Raw genomic sequence first — 20821 nt, 5'->3', positions numbered from 1 at the left:
CTTGGCCTTTTTTTCCCCAACTGTTCTATATTTACAGAGTAATATCAAGATAAACAATGTCTGCTATAACCTAAATAGGTGAGAGGTACAAAGGCAAGATAACTGAAGTTAGCCATTATTTTTCATGGTTACAATCAGAGCTTTGACAGAATCTAAAACCACTCTGCCTTTAAAATCTTAAACATTACCACAACCTCCTGGCTCTGGTCATCTCCTGGCTTCAATTACAACAAGGCCTTTAATCTCCTGACAACTGTCTGTTTTCTCCCCATCAGAATCCTATCCTTTCTTACTTCCTTCTCTTTTCAGACCAGACCCCATGGCAGAGGACAGCCCAGAGACTTTAGATCCTGTATGCCACTAACCAGTCTTTCCAGAAGTCCTGGATCTTCCCGACTGTCACATACCAAAAGTTGCCACAATAAATTCATAATTTCCAACTTCAACTGGGCCCTTGATGCTGCTCAGTAACTGTTTCCTTGTCAGTTTTTTCTCTCATTTTTCACAATGACTATGTTCTTTATTTTTCTCAGAAACCCTACTTACTCACCTTCCCCCTCACACATGCATCATCTGGGATCCTGGTTCAGAGTGAAATAAAAAGCATCTATATTATTTAGGCGTTTTTTGGTTTTAAGATACAGACACCAACCTAGAGTAGCATCTCAAGGAAGAATGCAAGATGGAATCTCATAGAAATTTAAGAATGGGACCCAGCATGGGACTACAGGAACTCTAGGGTTCCGGGTTTTCACCCAACTCCTTCTACTGGTAGAGCTCCATGGTTGTGGGTCTCTCTCTGCTGGCCTACTATCTCCCAGCTGGCATCCTTATCCCCAGTCCTTAACTGTCACCTAGAAACCTACCATGAGTGCCATATTGTCTTAATTTGGCCTACTTAATATCCCAGAATCTCTCTGGACATATACACCACAGTCTGCCTAAATTTCCAAAATATCCCAAATATAAGGCTCTGATATATTGGCTCATATATCAAATATATTGGCTCAGCCCACCCCTACTTGGGTAATTTTTCCTCAGGAGAATATCTATTTACATAATTCTCTTCCCTGAAACCCACTGATGTGTGAAATGAACAAATACAAACAGGAAAACTCTACAGATATGGTGCATACCCCTAATCCCAGCAACTTAGGAGGTTCAGGCAGGAAGATCATCAAGGTCAACCCAGCAACTTAGGGAGAGCCTGTCTTAAAAAAAATTTTAAATGGGGACTAGGGATGTAGCTCAGAGGTAAAGCACCCCTAGGTTCAATCCTCAGTACCAAGAACAAAAAAAATAAATTTAAAAAAGGAAACTGGAAACCTAGTTCTAATATGGAAATTGACATCACATATTCTATGAATGTGGAAAACTATGATATTCATTGTACAATAAAACCTAACACCAAACTGAAGAACAATGGAATGGGAAACAATTCTCTCTAAATGAAAGAAAGCAAAAGTGGTATGAGAGTTTTGAGGAATGCCACCAAAACACTTAACCTGAAGAATGGGGTCTACAGAAGGTAAACCCTTAAAGAAGCGGGTTACACCCAAGTCATCTTCATGCTTTGTGATCTAAGGGAAGCTTCCCTCAGTCGGGATCTTGCAATGACAGGACTCAACTGGCTCAGTACGACACTAGCTGCCCCAGGTCACCACTCACTGACAAAGGCCACAGTGACCACCACTCCCCACACCCTCCTCCTGATACTCCTGAAACAGCTGAGCACCTCAGTAAAGATTAACATCAGGCTGAGTGCGGTGGAGCACACCTATAATCCCAGTGGCTTGGGAGGCTGAGGAAAGAGGATTGTGAGTTCAAATCCAACCTCAGCAATTTAGGGAGGCCCTAAGGAATTCAGTGAGACCCTATCTCTAAATAAATACAAAAAGGCCTGGGGATGTGGCTCAGTTGGTTAAGCACCCCTGGGTTCAATCCTTGGTATCAAAAAAAAAAAAAGATTCATATCAGCAAGGACATAGCTTTCCTCTCTTGGCCTAAGGGACTTATTGAAAAATACTCAAACAGAGCTATGAAGAACCAGCTACTGACCAATCTTGGGCCAAATGGCAGGCTTATAAAGAACTTAACCTAATTCTACCAAATGTGAGTCAGCAAGGGTCTTACTTATGCAGAAATAACAGGTAAAGAAAAGGGCATAAAAGAAAGAATAGAAAATAGAAAGCAGGGAGAGAGAAATATTAACATGCAAAAGGTGCATGCACACAACTGATACAGAAAAACCACAGTAAATTGCAGCTGAAATTGCAAGTTTTTCACCCTCTCATAGTAGTCAAGTGTGTGAACTGGGTGGGATGAAGGAGGAAAAGGGCTGATACAAGCTGTGCACTCTCAGACTCCATAATGAGGAGAAACCACGGGAAACAGAATCCAAGTTCAGAAGGACAAGAACAACAGGGAACAAGAATAAGAATCAGATGAAAACAGGTAAGGTGAACAGTGGCAGAAATCAAACAGCCATATATCTGAACACTCCACCAAAACAAATAAGAGCTAGACAATAGTTGAGCTGCTCTCACATCTCTCTCCTAAAAGAATAGGAAAAGAAATTCAAGAACCAGAGACAGAATATAAACGAGGTCAAATCCCATAAAAAATGATAAGAAAAAGTAACATGAGAAGCAAATACACTATCTGCAGACACTAAAGTACACCAGAGCTGGGGATGTAGCAAGGTGATAAAGCACTTGCCCAGCATGAGAGAGGCCCTGAATTCAGTTCCCCAGTGTGGTACCAAAAACAAGCACACAAGAGAGATGCACAGGAAGCTATTAAGAACCTGCATCAAGTACATCAAGAAAATGATCTGAGACAGGTACAGTGGCGCATGCCTATAAGCCCAGTGACTCAGGACGCTGAGGCAGGAGGATCACAAGCTTGAAACCAGACTTGACAACTTAGTGAGACCCTGTCTCAAAACAAAAAATGTTGAAAAGATCTGGGGATATAGCTTAGTGGTAAAGCACTCTTGGGTTCAACACCAGTAACAAAACAAAAAAAAAGGGGGGGAAGAAGAAAAAAGTCACAAAATATGACTGAATAACAAACATAAAAAAATTTTAAAATGCAGTAAAATTTAAGAAAAAATTAAATGATTTTAGAAGAATCAACTAGAAATATTATTCTTGGTGAATAAACACAAATAACACCTTGAGAGACTATAACAGGAGGGAAATGTTGAAAGATCAGTAAGAAAGAAGAACCCAAGAAAAACGGACAGAAATAGAGTATATGACAGGAATCCCCAAAGAGACAATCCAAACAAGGAAACAGAATACTTTAATCTTTAATTTTACTGAAATCAAGAATAGAAAAAGAAAATTGACACTTTTTAGTAAAAGAACACACCAAGACCAAAACATCCTCTTAAAGCTGGAAAAATACCAGGGAAGAAAATCCCATGGCCATTCAGGCAAAAACAAGAAAGCACTCATGAGGGATACAAAATCATGATTCACAAAGCTCTACAGCAATGCTTTTTGTCAAAAATAGAGCACACTTGGGCTGTGGTTGTGGCTCAGTGGTAGTGTGCTTGCCTAGCATGTGTGAGGCACTGGATTCAATCCTCAGCACCATATAAAAATAAAATACAGCATCCATCTAAAACTAAAAAATAAATATTAAAAAAAAAAAAACCACTTAACCCATTAATCCCAAGTTTCTAATTCTGCGAATATTTCAAGGATGGATGTATTAAAATTGGTTAATATTTACTGTTCAGTTTAAGTTTTTATTGGTGTTACACATCTGAGACAATGGGCAAAATGGATTAAGATACTCAAAGAAAATGTGACCCAAGAATCTTGCCATCAGCATACAAAATCTTAGGAATATTATTCTCACAAGCCCTTTCTGAAGACAACCTAAATGACTCGATAGACTGCGACATCAGGAATGGTGATAAGCATTAAATATTGTGTGTACTTGCAGAGTTTAAAAAAAAAAAATCAAAGGAAGAGTCAAAGGAGACTTAATGACTTTGTTCTTGCAATGCAGATGCAGCATTAACTACAAAAAGGGTTGGAATGAAGAGAGCATATTAAAAAAAAGTGTTGCCAAGATCATTGTAATGTCATGTGTAGATAATAAAAAAAAAAAAAAAAGAAAAAAAAACCCAACTCAAAAACAACAACAAAAAATTGTTTTTGTTTTGTTTTCGCAGTGGTAGGGTAAATATAGTATTTTTTAACTCTCAGTAATCATATATTGCTGATATTGTGGCAATACTGTTATTTTGAGGATATCATGAGTGTAAAGATACAAAGCAAATTAATAATTTATGTATTTTAATTTGATCATTACCAATTCCTTGAGAATTAGGATTCCTGATATGGAAAAGTAGAGATACAGAAAACCTTACAGTTCTAAATATGAATCCAATGTAAACTCATAAAGTATCTGTATTTATTTTTTTATCATAGTAAAATACAGATAGTCCTACCATTTTAAGTATACAACTATATATTTACTGTATACTGTTAGTGTCACTGTATATAGTGACATTCAGCCACTGATATTGTAAACCATCACCACCATCAGCTCCCAAACTTTTTCATCTTCCCAAACTCAAACTCTGTATTTTATTTTAATTTATAAATTATATATATATCCTATAAAAACACAATTTCTTTGCCTAGAAGCAATGACCATGGCAATAATAGTAAATATTCTGAAAGCCCACATTATGGTCTTAAAATACCAATTTATGCCAGAAGAAATCACAGCTTTTTGAAGAAAGTGATGATTACGGATATGGGGAAGAAAACATACAAACGAATTTAGAACATCTGACTGTAACAGGTCATTAAAGATGACTAGGATTATACCAGAAAGACTAAGGATCTCTGAAGAGGGGTCCACTGGCCACAGATAGGTAATCCCAAGCATTAATAAAGATAACCATGGTAGATCAATACACATAAATGTTACATGATGCTGTGAAATAAACAGGCACAAAAAGACAAAATTCTGTTATGATCTTATTTATGTGTAGATTCTCAGAAGAGAGTAGAAAGGTTATTACCAGACACTTGGGTGTGGAGGTGAACGCTGAGAAGATGCTGATCAAGGAATACAAAATTTCAGTTCAACTAGAAGAATAAGTTTTACAGTGATCCACCACACAGCATGGTGACTAAAAGGGGTAATCTATTTCAAAAATGCTGTAAGAACAGACTGTTGATATGGTAACATTCTCACCACATACAAAAAAAAAGGTAAGTTATTGAGGTGACAGACATGCTAATTAGCTTCTTTGAATCTTTCTATAATGTATACATAGATCAAAACATTATATTCCACATATATATACAACAATTTGACAATTATATAGATGACAGTTTCTTTCCATAAATTCTTTGGAGAAGACAGACAAGTGTATTTTGAAAATTGACAAGTAAATTGTGGAATTTATCCAACCTTTCTTGTATTAACTTTACTCAAAGGTAATGTAAAGTTTTTCTTTTTAGAAACATTCTAGCTAATGAATAAAGAAGAAATAACAAGAATTTTAAAAGCACCACTCTGCAGCCCCAGTTAATCACAAGATCGAAGAATTCAATGGCAAGGCTGCTAGTACTGCCAAATGAGAGACAAGGAGGCATTATTTGTCCTCTGGTGGAAGTACACACCACACAAAGAAACCTGAATGTCATGAACCCTCCAGAGCCAATCACCAATTCGTAAGAAATATAAAATCAAAGAAACATATTAAATTACACCATGCAGATGCAACTAGTAGAATCTAAACTTTAGAAAACTCCACAGGAATCTATAAGTCTGTAATCCCAACAACTCAGGAGGCCGAGGCAGGAGGATCCCAAGATGAAAGTCAGCCTCAACAACTATTTAGCCCGGTCCTAAGCAACTTAGGACCTGTCTCGAAACTAAAAGGGGTTAGGGGATGTGTCTCAGTGGTTAAGTGCATCTGGGTTCAATCCCAGATACCAATAAAAAAGAAAAAAAGAAAACTCCACAGAACAATTGACCCAATTTCACCAATAAATATTTTGCAAAGGAAAAACCAGAGAGATGCAGGGAAGAACCTATAGATTAAAATAAACTTAATAGGGCATAGCAGATGAAAAAAAAAAAAAAGAAATAAAACAGAATAAACCTATTAAGGATGCACACTGGGTCAGGACAAGTGTTTACTCTTAGGAGTTAGGAAGATAGCTGGGAGGAAGACACAAAGCTTCAGGGTGCCTGAAAAGGTTCTATTTTCAGACCTTAATGATAGCTATAAACATATCTGTGTTAAAATAATTATTGAATCTATACATTTATGTTTTCCCATTTGGATTTTAATCAAAATCTTAATGAAATGTTTGCATATAAATGTATCTACAAAGTTTTCATTTGTTAATTTAGTTGTACCTCCTCCAAATTTATACCTTTCTGAAATCTGACCACCAGGCATACGGCTTTAGTACAATTAAGATCTCTACCAACTCCATGCTTGCGAAGTGTACCTTATACTTCTGAATACTAATGAAAGAAAAGTAAAAACTTACCATAAGCTAGTTCCAAAGACTGGGAAAACCAACTGCATCACAAACACAGGGTTAAGTCCTGGTGAATCAATACATAATAACATCAATGCCCATTAGGAAAAAAAAAAAAAAACAGATAAAGAACATGAACGGGTGGGGGCTGGGGTTGTGGCTCAGTGGCAGAGCACCTGCCTAGCATGTGTGAGGCACTGAGTTCAATTCTCAGCACCACATATAAATAAAAGAATAAAATAAAGGTCCAGCAACAACTTAAAAAAAAAAAAAATATATATATATATATATATATATATATATATATATATGTGTGTGTGTGTGTATGTGTGTGTGTATTTTCAGAGAAAATACAAATTACCAATAGAGACAGTAAATGATAATTAATTCCTCCATAATTAAAACAACTTAATTCTCCCCTATTGCTTGGCAAAGGCCAGGTTGATAATATCTTCTATCTGCTTAGTGTACAAGGAAGCCAACATCAGCATTATTGGTAAAAGCAAAGAAGTTAATATGAATCTTATTAAAAAAACTTCACTTTTACATTTTCAAAGAATATTCTTTGATCAAGTCCTTTTCTATTAATTCCATCCTATATCAAGACAAACGTACAAAAACATACAACACTATTTGTAATAAAGAGAAATACAAGCATAACTCATATGTCAACTAACGAGAGGTGTTTTTTTCTTTTTTTGGTACCAGGGATTGAGCCCAGGGAGGCTTTACCACTGAGCCATATCCCAAGCATCACCAACAACCTTTTTTAATATTTTTAGTTGTAGATGGACACTTTTTTAATGTGGTGCTGAGGATTGAATCCAGTGCCTCACACGTGCTAGGCAAGCACTTTACCACTGAGCTACAGCCCCAGCCCCCAAGCCCTTTTTAATATTTTATTTAGAGGGCAGGGTTGCCGAGGCTGGCTTGAGCTGCTGGGATTACAGGAATGCACCACCACACTCAGCCAGCCGGGAGATTTAACTAAGCTGTACAATGAAGCCTTTCAGAATAACGTGTACTTATTCTGAAAGGTTTCTAAAAGCAAGTCGTACATCAGTATGTAATGACGCTAGTGGGAGTTACATTATACCACTATTCTATTAGGAGTAAACACCTATACAACATTGGGCTAACAAAGTGTTCATATCAATTTAATTAATCTGTTTTACCCACACCCTACTGAAGGATATCCTGCAAGGTTATGAATACAACTTTTCCAGTGTTATTAAAGAATACATGACATTTGTGCAGAACTTACACAAGGCAGCCATATATATTACCCTGGGACTCAATGGGCTGACAGACCTTAGTCTGTCAGTCATCTTGATCTAAATGAAGTCAAATGGAGCAGTACCATCTGACAATAAGTTAATGGAAGATGGAGAGGCCATGGAGTTGAAAATTTAACTTCATAAAGTAAACACCTCACATAAACATGTGACTGGCCATTTCCAAACTGCTGAGGCAAGAAGAATAGCCATGCCCAGTGGTCATAGACCCTTGTCAACCTCAGGCTAGGTATCACCACTCACTGGTCCTGTGCTGCTACCACACCATTCAAGACACCAGCCCTTTTCATTTTCTTTTGAGTAATGACCAAATTCAGGGGTTTACTAGGCTTAAAAAGATTATTGTACCCATCTATTCACAAAAAACGGGAAGGACAGATTGGTGGTGTGAGTCAGAAGTCATTGTTCAATCCTGCTTCAGCGGGCCAGTGACATTCATAGCCATTTGACATGTCAATGTTTCTTCCTTTTTCATCCCCAAAAAGATAACACATGTAAATTACACCAGGATCTTCATTTACACCACTATGTGAAGCTTTTGCATGCCTGTTGTTCTGGTTCTGTCTCTTAAAGAATCCCCCTCCTCACGCCCAAATAAAATGGAAAAATTATAGTTGAATGCATCACTATTACTCAATCACTTTAGGATCAAAAGCTTGAATAGTTATTGGATAATGGGAGACTGAGCAACTCATCCTCTCTGTGCCTCTTCTCTATTAAGTAAAGACTGGTAACTGAGTCTGGGGAGATCAAAATGAAATATAAAATACTTCACTAGCACAAACCATTTGTTTAGTAAACTTCTGTTAAGAGTACTACACTAGATAAGGTTATTTTCAGGAACACTCATCAATTAAACACTATATAAATAAGTCAAAAGGAAAAAGCAACTACGATTTTTTGCACAATATTTACATTTTACTATAAAAATACACTGCCTGATTCTGCGTTCTGACAGTATTTAACCAATATGACAATAACCTATGAAATACTGCTCCTATCACATGGAATAACTATTTCCATAGACACACATGTTTCCCACTGTAAAGAGACTACAAGCAATACCTTTTATAGAAGACAGTTCTAGATAACACCTGCTCCGTGCAATTTTACTACTTTTCCTATCCTCTGGCTCTAGAAACAGACTGAACTGATGAAACACACAGGCAATGGTTAAGTATGAGTGTGCACTGTTTTGAAACAAATACTGACAAACAATAACAGATGTACAGGCCAAGCCCCTTTTCCCTTGCTTGAGAGTATCAATGCTGCTGCTGAACTATGTTAGAAATCCCAATAACTTTGCTTCTAAAATCTTTCAATGGAAAAAGATTAATTTTTCACCTGGTAAGAAACTTCAGCATACTGGTATGTTTCCAATATCAATTTTATGGGGAAACAAACTTTCAATTGATTCTACATGTAACTACAGTAATATCACTTTGGGGGGGAAAAAGGAGGTTTCTGCTTTTGAGACAGGGTCTCTCACTAAATGCTTAGGCAGTCTTCAAACTCAAGAACATCTTTGCCTCAGCTTTCTGAGTAGCTGGGATTATAGACAGGCAACACTACACCCAGTCAAGGAGGTTATTTGAATGGACAGAAAAATGTGTCTTTTTTTCATGCATTAGTACAGGGGCTGGCAAACTGTAGGCCATGGAGAGCTGATTGTTTCTGTGAAGTTTTATTCCAACACAGCCTAGTCTCTTATTTATAATGTCAATGACAGCTTTCATTCAACAAGTTGAGGAGTAGCTGTAACAAACAAAATATGTGGCTCTAAAAGCCTAAAATAGGGGCTGGGGATGTGGCTCAAGTGGTAGCGCAGCGCTCGCCTGGCATGCGTGCGGCCTGGGTTCGATCCTCAGCACCACATACAAACAAAGATGTTGTGTCCACCAATAACTGAAAAATAAATGTTAAAAAAAAAATATTCTCTCTCTCTCTCTCTCTCTCTTAAAAAAATAAAATAAAATAAAAAGCCTAAAACGTATATCTGGATATTTAAGAAAAAGTTTTCCAAGTCTTGCATTGAAATTTGACAATTCTATACTAGGTAAAACTTCATTTAAAAGCAAACTCAAGGGGCTGGGGTTGTGGTTCAGCGGTACAGCGCTCGCCTAGTATGTGTGAGGCCCTGAGTTTGATCCTCAGCACCACATAAAAATACATAAAATAAAGGTATTGTGTCCAACTACAACTAAAAAAATAAGATATTTTTTAAAAAATAAAAGCAAACTCAAAACACAAAAATACAAATGACATGCTTGCTCTGATTCAGGCACTTTCAAGATCATAGTTTATTTATTATTTCAGATAAAAAGATAGTATACATATTAGGGAATCCCTTAAAATTCAACTCTAGAGTTATACACCATCTAGTACTTTTGCAATGAATGTTAACCAAAGAAATTCCTAAACACCTGAAAGCCCCACTATTAACATGAACTATAGTAATAAAAAATTGACATTTAATTTGTTCAATGTATAGTATTTACATTATGAAACCAATGGTGGTATGATAAACAGTGATAAAGAAATAGTAAAAATAAACTTTAAAAGCAAAGGTTTCTAGTCTTACAATGTGCTAATTATCATATTATCATAATTGCATATAAAAAATTAAAACAGCAGAGCTTTCTGTTACAAAATTCTTAATCATCTGAGTTGTAGTCATTACTTGCTACCAATTTACATGCAACATCTGCTAGGACTGACATTTGATTTTTTTTTTTCCCCCAAGGAAGTGTAAGTAGTTAAGTGACATTTCGAAGCAGACATTAATTTACTTGTTGACAGAAAAAAACTGTACTCAAGATTAGTACTGGTCACAAGCCTCTTCCCTACAGAAATCATAAGGACAGTTAAGACACACCCCCTCCAAAAAAAAAAAAAAAATCCAAAAACAGATGCAAAGGCAAAGAGTACCATGAACGGCAGAGCTCAAAAAAATCCCAGCACCAATCAGATACACATTTTTTTCTCTCTTTCAATGATGAGAGGTCTATTTTGCCATCAAATAACAATGACTGAAGCTAGTAAGGGGCACCAGGTGTACAACTAATCAAATCTTGCAAAATACTAAGATGGAGGCAGGGTGGCCAGAAGAAGGAGTAATTTATATATAATTCAAACTATATACAGCTTAACTGGAATGCAGCTCATTCCAAACTGGCTTTGTGAAACAACTGGACCTTTATGATTTAATAGTTAAAATTATAACAAGAATAATAATACAATAGATTTACATGGGAAGCAAAAATCCAAGGGGCATTTTATATTAAGTATTTACTGTGCTGTCTCAATTTAAAAATAATTTTGCTAAGTATACATCTCAACTGAGGTCTATGTATAAAATGTCCTAATAGATACAGATATTTACCTTTGGTGAGTTGAAGGCCTTGTTGTGACTTCTGTCTGAATTGTAGGCAGAATGATATAGATGGACATGCACATGTGGGAAAACTCAAGTTGAGGTAATCCAGAAACTGTGCACGTGAGGTGACTGGAAGTACTTTGAAGACAAAGTACATCAGAAACCCAAAACAGGTAACAGTGAGAATGGAAACGGGGAATGGAATGCCAATATGGCAGTAAATTTGTTAAAAACAGAAAGAGGAAGGCCTCTCGTACCAGCAGAATCCTGCATACATACAAAAAGAAAAAGCCACCCACCATTTTATAAAACAAAAGCCAATTATAGTGTGGGAAAGTACAAACTGCAGAAAACCAGAAGTCAATAGAAGAAAAACTACTGGTTTACATGAAAGAAAGGAAACATTTCATTCCGACAGAGTTACTTGGTGAATGCCGCCACCACTGCCCACAGAACCTCGTTGGTGTTGGCCTTCAGACATTCTACCTCGGGGTCTAAGTCAAGAAGCTGCCGCACTCTCTTGGTAGCTAAGTCATATTGCTCGTCCAGAAGAGGTGCAAAGGCATTCTCCAGGACATCCGAGGCATGGGCTAAGTAAATGAGAGCCAGCAAGCGCTTGTCCATGCGGTGAGGGTCATTCACCCATTTGTCAAGAACAGCTTCTTGTACCTTCTTGATGAGGCGCTGCTTAATGTTGTTATTGGTGAGAGGATGTGTCGTCATGTCAAAAAGTAGGAAGTTCTGTTTCTCTGTCGTCAGTACACCCTTTTCCACCAGGTTTTTAGCTAATCGTTCCCTCACGTTTCTTAATTGATAATGCAATTTTAATGGATTCCATGTCTCACCTAAACAAAAGATTTTGGAAGTTAGAAATGAAATGATGAGTATTACTTGCTAATTTTGCAAAGTTTAATAGTAATAGAATGAGCAGTAAAATTTAACTTTTCCCCCAAGAAATAAAAAAACTCAACAATATTTTGCTCCCCAATAAGACCATGAAGCATCTGAGGCTAGACCTTTGAATTTTAGGCACCTGACACATTCTCAGGCACGGTATTCACACAAAAATCTAATCAGAAAATAGTCTTCAAACCATAGTCACCCTTAGTCTAATGGGAAAATGAACTCAAATTATATTTCTAGTTCACTCCAGCTATTGCCAAAAAGCAGCCAACAGCAAAATACAAACTTTCTCTACAAAACACCAGCCTGCAACAAATGGACAAAAAAATTGATGTTTCCATGATATTCCTGGAAGTGCCAAACACATAGTCTAAAGGCTTTCCTGTGCAGGCTTGCTTTGATGACAAATAACATAAAGCTAATTGTAAGAGGACAACAAATTTCACAATTTTAATCTTGTGCATACTTCCAAGATAAATATTTTAAATAAAAGCAAATATTTTTCACTACAAGTTTTTTTCTTTATATAAGATTGAAAGAAATATAACAAAATATTAACCTTGATTATCTTTTGGATTCTGTGTGACAATTTTTCTTCGTATTTTTCATTATTTTCCAAATGTCTCAAACAAATGTTAACTATTTTTGTAATTTGAAAAAAAAATACTACAATACTTTCCAAAATTAGGACATGACAAAGATCAACCACAGCTATCATTAATTAGTTGCAAAAGCTCTAAGGTTAAAATTTTATAAAACTGAGAAAACCTTTAACTGGAGTGCTCACAACAGACCAATAAATACTCAAAATAACTAAATTAAAAATAAAAAAAAAAAACACAGTTCCTCAGTTGCACAAGTCACATTTCAAGTACAAATAGCTATGTGCAGCCCTTGGTTACTGACTAGATGGCATGAAATAAAATATTTTCATCATCACAGAAAGTTCTAGTGGTCTTAAACTATGTTCAGTTAGCCATGGACAAGTATGTTACTATATGATTGAATACTAGTGAATACAGGCTTCTGACAGAGTAATCATTCAATCCTAGACTTGCCTCACCATAAATAGAAATCTGGAGGAAATCTAAGCAACCCCTATGATGTCCAAACTTACTACCTGAAGGCACACACAAGACAACAGAGCAGAATAGTCACTCTGGTCTGAGATCAGAGGTCAGAGAAGCCAAGGAAGCTGGAATGTGCAAGGCAGAGTACTGAAGCAAGATCTATGCACAGAAAGGAAGTCTAGAACCCTGCGTGGTATACCCTTGAGTCTCTGACTAAAAACTAAGCCACACATGTTAAGGTAAGAAATTGGGCAAGGTTAGACAAAGAAATACCAGAAAGTTTTAGCTGAATAATTCCAAGAGTTCACATAAAGATCAGAAAAACTTTAGGTGAAAAGACCTCAATGAACACATAGGATGTGCAGAAGAGACCACAGAAGGATGACACTTTAGTAGTGGGGTTAAACTAGATCAGACCACCCAAGATTGGCTCTAAAATAAGCTGATCCAAGCCAGGCACAGTGGTGGGTGCCCGTAATCCCAGAGGTTTGGGAGGCTGAGGAAAGAGGATCCAAGTTCAAACCCAGCCTCAGCAAATTAGCAAGGCCCTAATAAGCAACTCAGTGAGATTCTGTATCAAAATAAAGAAATGAAACAGACTGGGTATCTGCTCAGCAGTTAAGCACCCCTGGGTTCAATCCCTGATACCAAAAAAAAAAATAAAATAAAAATAAGATGAAGATGATCCACAAGTAGTTTAACTATTTACTCCAAAACAAAATTCAACACTCTTCAAAAAACAGCACTCAACAATCTAACATTCACAATGTCTGCCATTCAGTTAAACACAAAAATCATTAGATTTGCAAAGAAGCGAGAAAATATGATCTAACACTAAGGGAGGAAAAAAATAAAGAAAATAGTAAACCAAATCAGACATCACCCAGAAATGACAGCGGTAATGGAATTAGCAGACAAAAAAACTTAAAACAGCTACTATAAGTATCTAATTTAAAGGAAAATATGCACACAATTTTTTTTTAAAGGGCTTGTTTCCTCTTAAGGAATGATACAGAATTGTCAATTTTGGATTTACTTTGAAAAAGCAGGGAATTCAAAACTGTCAAATATTATATGACATCTAGGCACAACTGCACAACCCTATAATCCCAACTACTCAGGAGTCTAAATAAGCAGGAGGATTACAAATCCAAGGCCAGCCCCAGCAAATCTGCAAGTCTCTGTCTCAAAATAAAAAATAAAAAGGGCCAAGAATGTAGTTTAATCATAAAGTGTTCCCTGGGTTCAATCCCCAGTGCCAGGAGAAAAACAAACACACACACACACACACACACACACAGGTACCTAACTCACTAATAATTAAAGTCACTCCATGGATTTAAAGACAGCAAACAAACAAAAAGTAGTCCTGGCAAATCAATTTCCACAAAAGAAAAACAATTGCTACATTCAACGTCTTTGGTACTTTCAAAAAGAAAAAGCACTGAAATATATTTGGAGCCATATTAGATTTAACAACCTTACAGTATGAAAGAAAAACAGTGAGTAATAAACATGATTCTTATTTCAACTTCTAGTGTCAAACAAGCTCATAACTACATTCAATGTCAAGAAATTAGTAACTGCTGATGAGGCAGTATAACAAAACAAGATTAAGAACAGGCTCTATAGCCAAACTGGTTCAGTTTAAACCCCTACTTAGGCAAACACCCAGCTGTGTAGCCTGTGCAAGGCTCAACCTCTCTCCTCCATTTCTTCATCTGTAAAGTAAGGATAACATTGTATCAAGCTCAAAGGGCTATTATGAGAATTCAATGAGACATCAAATTCTCAGAATAGAGCCTGATACACAGTTAAGTTCTCAATAATTGTTAAGTATTATTTACTAATGTGCAAAATCAATATCCTGGATGAGAAAATTTATAGTATTCACAATGTTCTCAGCATAGAGTAGGTAACAAGAGTATAAACATTAAGACATATTTTTTACCCTGAAAGAATTTAAAATCTAATTAAAGACACATTCATGTTAGTGGATAGAATAAAATGGAAAGAGGGCCCTATGAATGACATGAACAAAGTTCCCAAACAAATGAGAAATGACTTGGGTTTAATATTAAGGGGTATTTCTAAGAAAGTTAGAAAAGAAAGGCCAAGCTAAATCTAGAAATCTGAATTTCTAGAGAATCTGGATTTCCAGAGAAGAACAGCCTGGACTATGGACCAAAGAAACAACAAAATACATAGCCAGTGATTATTAGCGGGCTATAAGTCCTAGAGGAGGTACACATCTTCTTTCAAAGGTATGGGACATCCAATTTTTTATTGTGCCAATCCACTGTCTCCCAATAAATGCCTGTCTGCTGCATCTTTCACCAGACAGCATGGGCTTTATTTTGTGTTTCCTATGGCAACAATTAGAGTAGAATGGGTTCTATTAATTGATTTTTAGAAATTTAAACTAATACAACATAAAATACTAGCCAAATTTACATTAGTCTGTTTAAAAAACTACAGTTCAATTCTAAATTAACTAACCATGCAGTTAATATGTAAATTACCAAAAAAACACTACTATCCCCTGGCAATTCTAGCTAATTAGGTATTATTGCTTTAATATGTTTATGTTATCATCAAACCAAAATGTAGCAGAACAAATAACAATCCACCCAACTTTAACTTAGTAAGTTAAACAGGAAGGAATTTTATGCCCCACAAAACATCTTGGTCATCTATTCCCAAACAATAGGAAATAGAGAAGTATGTAATTCTGAAAACCCAGTTAAATTTCTCTTTGTAAGCATTTAAAAGAACACTCTTCTAATGCTGCTACACAATGGTTTGTTTTCTTTCTCAAGGGAAATAGATAGGATTAACAGTTTATGACTACTGCTTATTGTACTGAAGTCATACGAATATCTGCCCTCACCATATCCTTAATTATATCTTATATATTACAACCAATGGAACATGTAATGCTTACAAAGTTCCTGTGAAAAATTTCTCAACTCCAAAGTATGCTACCTTAATTGTTCACTGTTGCAACTAAAATTGAGAAGAGTCTATACACAGACCCACCTTCAATAAGGTGTTCCATTTATGATTGGACCTTCTCATGGGCAACCATTTCTGCCTCAGAGGAAGTAATAAAAAGGGACCAAGTCATCATCTTCTTTTGTAGCAATTCCCTGAAAGAGGGCAAACCATGTGTGCTCACTCAAGAAAAAGTGAGTTATTCAGATCTCCTCAGATATAAAAACTTCAAAGGGTTTTTTAGATCTCCTCAAATATAAAAAATAAATTTCATAAGCAAAAGGTTGAAACCATAAGGGAATATCTCAAGTGCTATATAATATTTCTTGTGATACACAAGAAAAAAGATATAATGAAATAAATGAGTATCTTGGTATCCTGAAATTTCTACCTTTTATTTTTAAAAACAAAAAAACAAATTAAGCCAAGTGCAAAGGATAAAGTCACCCCCAAGTTAGGCATAATTAAGACAACAGTATAAATTGGGATGAGAGGAGTATAGATGGACTAATGAAAATATAAGGTTTGATCTATGCCAGCTACTAAAGATTTAGTTACTTCAGTTTAAGAATATTAAAAATCTTTTCAAATTTTTGTAATAAATGCTTGATGAATTAGTGTTTGAATTACTACATTAAAAGATATTACTGTGATCCAGTCCCTAAATCACTGTGTGTGTATGTATGTATGTATGTATGGAAAGACTTGGTAAATTATACATGCAAATTTAAAATATATAGAATTTATTTGTAGTTCATTTTTTAAAAGAAAGTGTGAGAAGAAAAGTTCTTAAGAGATAATATTCACCACCCAACAATCATACCAAAAGAGAATGACATACTAAATAATTTCTCTGCAAAGAACTCCTAACTGCCTGGACATCATATTAAACTATAAGCAGCTTCCCCCATACATGTGGCAGTCTAGTGACACCCTGTGACCAAACTGATCAACTACTTAAGGTTTCAGAAGCCAGAAATTTTATTTTACTAGAGTTTATAATTATATATAATTGTTGGGTTTATCCCCTACTCATACATGCATACAAATTAATTTCAGTTCATGACTAATTTTATTTTTAAAAACAGTAGTTTTGTTAAAAACTTTTAAAGTCTGTCTTGCATATTTTTTATTAATTTTAAGAGATGTTTAAATGTTTAAAATGTTATCAATAGTTTTAACATTATATAATAAAAAATGAGTCCCTAGGTATACCATCCATCCCAGGTAAATAAACTTTTTTGTTTCTTAATGAAAATATTCTCTAATTGCCTTCTTTATTTCTACATTAAAAGCCTCCTGTGTACCATCTCTACTGCTGGTTGTAATAACCACCAATAAACCTGTGTTAATCATTCTCTCTTCTTACATATGATCACACATTTCTGTTAACAATGCAACAGCATATAATCTTTGGAACAAACACAGACCCAGCACGTAAGGACAGATTCACCAATTTTACCACTACCTCTAATCCCTCTAAACAGACACACTTCCTTTTGTGTCTCTTTTTTACTCTTTAAAAAAAAGTCTAATCCAAGTATGAAATATGATATATCAAGAACTATGTAATGTTTTGAACAACCAAGAATAATTAAAAAAAAAAGTCTAATCCAATGTCTACATCTTACTTCAACTACTAAAGATCTCAAGGATTTCTCTTTTCTGAGCTACCGAACTTTCAAAGAACCATACTGTTAAACTGTTAAACTCTAATCTGTTATCAAATTATTTAGACATATACAATTGTTCCAAGTGGACTTTAAGATTCTTTCAATCGTTTTTGAGTATCTCTTTTAAAAAAGTTTCATAGCACCTATGTCTGTATTGTTGAAGCAACTGGTATTTGATACCATATACTATCTTAAAGCAACTAAACATTTTTAAAATTTTAAAATCAGAAAGCTGGCCTCAGAACTATACCCTTATAAATGATTAAAATGGTAAATATTACATTATTTATATTTCACCTAAAGAAAAGAAATTTTAATCAGCAAGCAATATTTTGGTACATTCACTAGATGGGAAACATACATTTGCTTAAATTAAATCTTAACTGTATTTAAATACTTTTGAGAAAAGCTTAGAAGACTTCACATCTTTTCAATGTCCAATCAAGTGGGAAGAGTGTAACAGCTGCTCAAGTTAAGAATCAAGTTCAGTTACTAAATAAAAGTCACTCATAAAATGTTAGGTAAATACAAGTAGATAGTCATCTTAAACGTCAACCCAACACCCTTATGTGACATACTAATTTATACTAATTTCCTCTACCAATGCATATACTGTCAAAGGACATGTGGCAGTCAAAGATATGCTATTAAACCCAATGTACTATTATATTAGTATGTATGATGTAAGATCAAGAAATGACTTATGGGCGGAGCATCTGAAGATATCTCCACAGCTTAACCCAGCCTACACAGAATAAGAAGTGGACTACAATTCTGATAAAGAATGATGGGAGCTGGAAGAAAGAATATTACATCTCATCAATAAATGCTCAGGGACTAGGTATATAGCTCAGTTAGTATAGTGCTTGCCTCACATGCAGAAGGCCTAGGTTCAATCCCCAGCACCACCAAAAATACATATATTTATATATACATACATACATACATACATCATAAGATGAAACTGGGAAAAAAAAACACTTTTTTCCCCCTTAGTGATAAATAACCTTTAAATCTGTCTCAGTGACTAAACAAGATTCTGCTATTTTTTATGGGCTCCTTTCAAAAGAATTTAAAATTTTATAAATGCTTTTAAATGAAATTCATTTTTTAATTTTTCTACAGTGGCTTACCACTAAGTAATTCAATCCAGTTCTGGACTGTTTCTGGAGGTTGAGTCTCCTTAACATGCTTTAGAGCTTCATCCAGAAGAACATCCCCTGTTGGTGCATCGGACTTACAGATCACCTAAAACACAAGCATTAAGACTGTTTTCTGACATAAACTCTTTAAATAAAAAAAAATCAACAACTGTGCAAGTAATTCACCAAGCTCAAAATGTTCATTTCATGCAGTATCAAAGTTCAAAGTTTAAATTAATTCTGTGTTAAGGAAATTCTGTATTTAACTTAACCAGATTAGGTACAAACAAATGAAAATGAAGCTACTATGCAATAACTAGTAAGGCAAAATGCTAGAATAATTCATTCTTAATACAATTCCACTTATTGAACCTTGGGCTATTTGATCCAGAAACTCATTTATAAAACATTATTAATTCAAAAACCAATCTTGCTAGGTGCTGTGGCACACACACGCCTGTAATCCCAACAGCTCAGGGGGCTAAGGCAGGAAGATCACAAGTTCAAAGCAGCCTCAGCAAAAGCAGGGGCTAAGTAAGCAACTGAGTGAAACCCTGCCTCTAAATAAAATACAAAATAGGGCTGGGGATGTAGCTCGTGGTCGAGTGCCACTGAGTTCAATACTCAGTACCCCTACCCACCCACCCCCCAAAAAACAGTCTCAATTATTTGAAAGAATCTCATATACAATAAAGGTGACATTTCACATCAGAGAAAGAAATCTGAACATCATTAAGTTGACTAATGAACTGGAGGCAAAAATCAAGTAAGATTGACTCCTCTGAGCTTCTTCCACAATAAAAGATTAAGATTCAAATAGGAAAAATAATTTTAAGGATGAGAAAGACTTTTTTAAAACTGCCACCACTAGTAGAATAAAAATTTTATTAAATCCCCAGCACTGCCCTCTGGGGAAAGAAAAAACTAAAAACAGAACAGAAGCAGATATAGACAGACACTAAAGAACAACTGGAAGGCTCTCTCGGGATGTGACTCAAGTGGTAGCACTCTCACCTGGCATGCGTGAGGCACTGGGTTCGATCCTCAGCACCACATAAAAATAAAATAAAGATATTATGTCCATCTAAAACTAAAAAAATAAATATTAAAAAAAAAGAACTGGAGCAACCAGAAGATGGAAAAAGCAAGGAAAAGATTCTTCCTTAGAGACTTCAAAGAAAACACAGCACACCTAGATTTCAGACCTCTGGCCTCCAGAACTGTGAGGGAATAAATCTATTTTTTTAATTTATTTTATTTAATTAGGTATATGACAGCAGAATGCATTTTGATTCATTGTACATAATTGCAGCACAACTTTCCATTTCTATGGTCGTACACACTGAAGCGTCACACCATATGTGCACTCATACATGTTACCTAAAGTAATGATGTCCACCTTATCCCACCATCTTTCCTGCCCCCGTGTATCCTCCCTATTTTCCATCCCCTTTGCCCAAAGTTCCTCCATTTTTCCCATGTCTCTCCCCTCCCAATTATGGATCAGTCTCCACTTATCAGAGAGAACTTTCGACCTTTGGTGTTTTGGGATTGGCTTACTTTGCTTAGCATGATATTCTCCAACTCCATCCATTACCTGCAAATGCCATAATTTTATTCTTTTTTAATGCTGAGTAACATTGCACTGTGTGTGTGTGTGTGTGTGTGTGTGTGTCACCATTTGTTTATCCATTCATCCACTGAAGGGCTTCTAGTTTGGTTTCACAGTTTAGCTATTGTGAATTAAGCTGCTATGAACATTGATGTAGCTACATTACTATAGTATGCTAATTTTAAGTCCTTTGGGTATAGACCAAGGAGGGGAATAGCTGGGTCAA

At 35.6% G+C, this 20821-nt stretch overlaps 1 protein-coding gene across 1 annotated transcript in view; it reads right to left on the bottom strand.

The window, feature by feature from the left end:
• Positions 1-10101: 10101 nt before the first annotated feature.
• Golph3 (golgi phosphoprotein 3) overlaps positions 10102-20821 on the bottom strand; it is a 33733-nt gene continuing 23013 nt past the window's right edge. Inside the window, exons 3-4 of the mRNA XM_046422304.2 lie at positions 18975-19089; positions 10102-12046 (exon numbers count right to left, since the gene is read on the bottom strand). Coding sequence (XP_046278260.1) covers positions 11622-12046; positions 18975-19089 — 540 coding nt within the window. The 3' untranslated portion in view covers positions 10102-11621. The remainder of the gene's footprint in view (positions 12047-18974; positions 19090-20821) is intronic.

This window comes from Marmota monax, unplaced genomic scaffold (genome assembly GCF_021218885.2).
Source record: "Marmota monax isolate L192 unplaced genomic scaffold, Marmota_monax_Labrador192_F-V1.1 WCK01_AAM20220418_F8-fsc00077, whole genome shotgun sequence".
NCBI lineage: Eukaryota > Metazoa > Chordata > Mammalia > Rodentia > Sciuridae > Marmota > Marmota monax.
The sequence above is the reverse complement of the archived record's forward strand: the minus strand, read 5'-3'. Positions and strand labels throughout refer to the sequence as shown.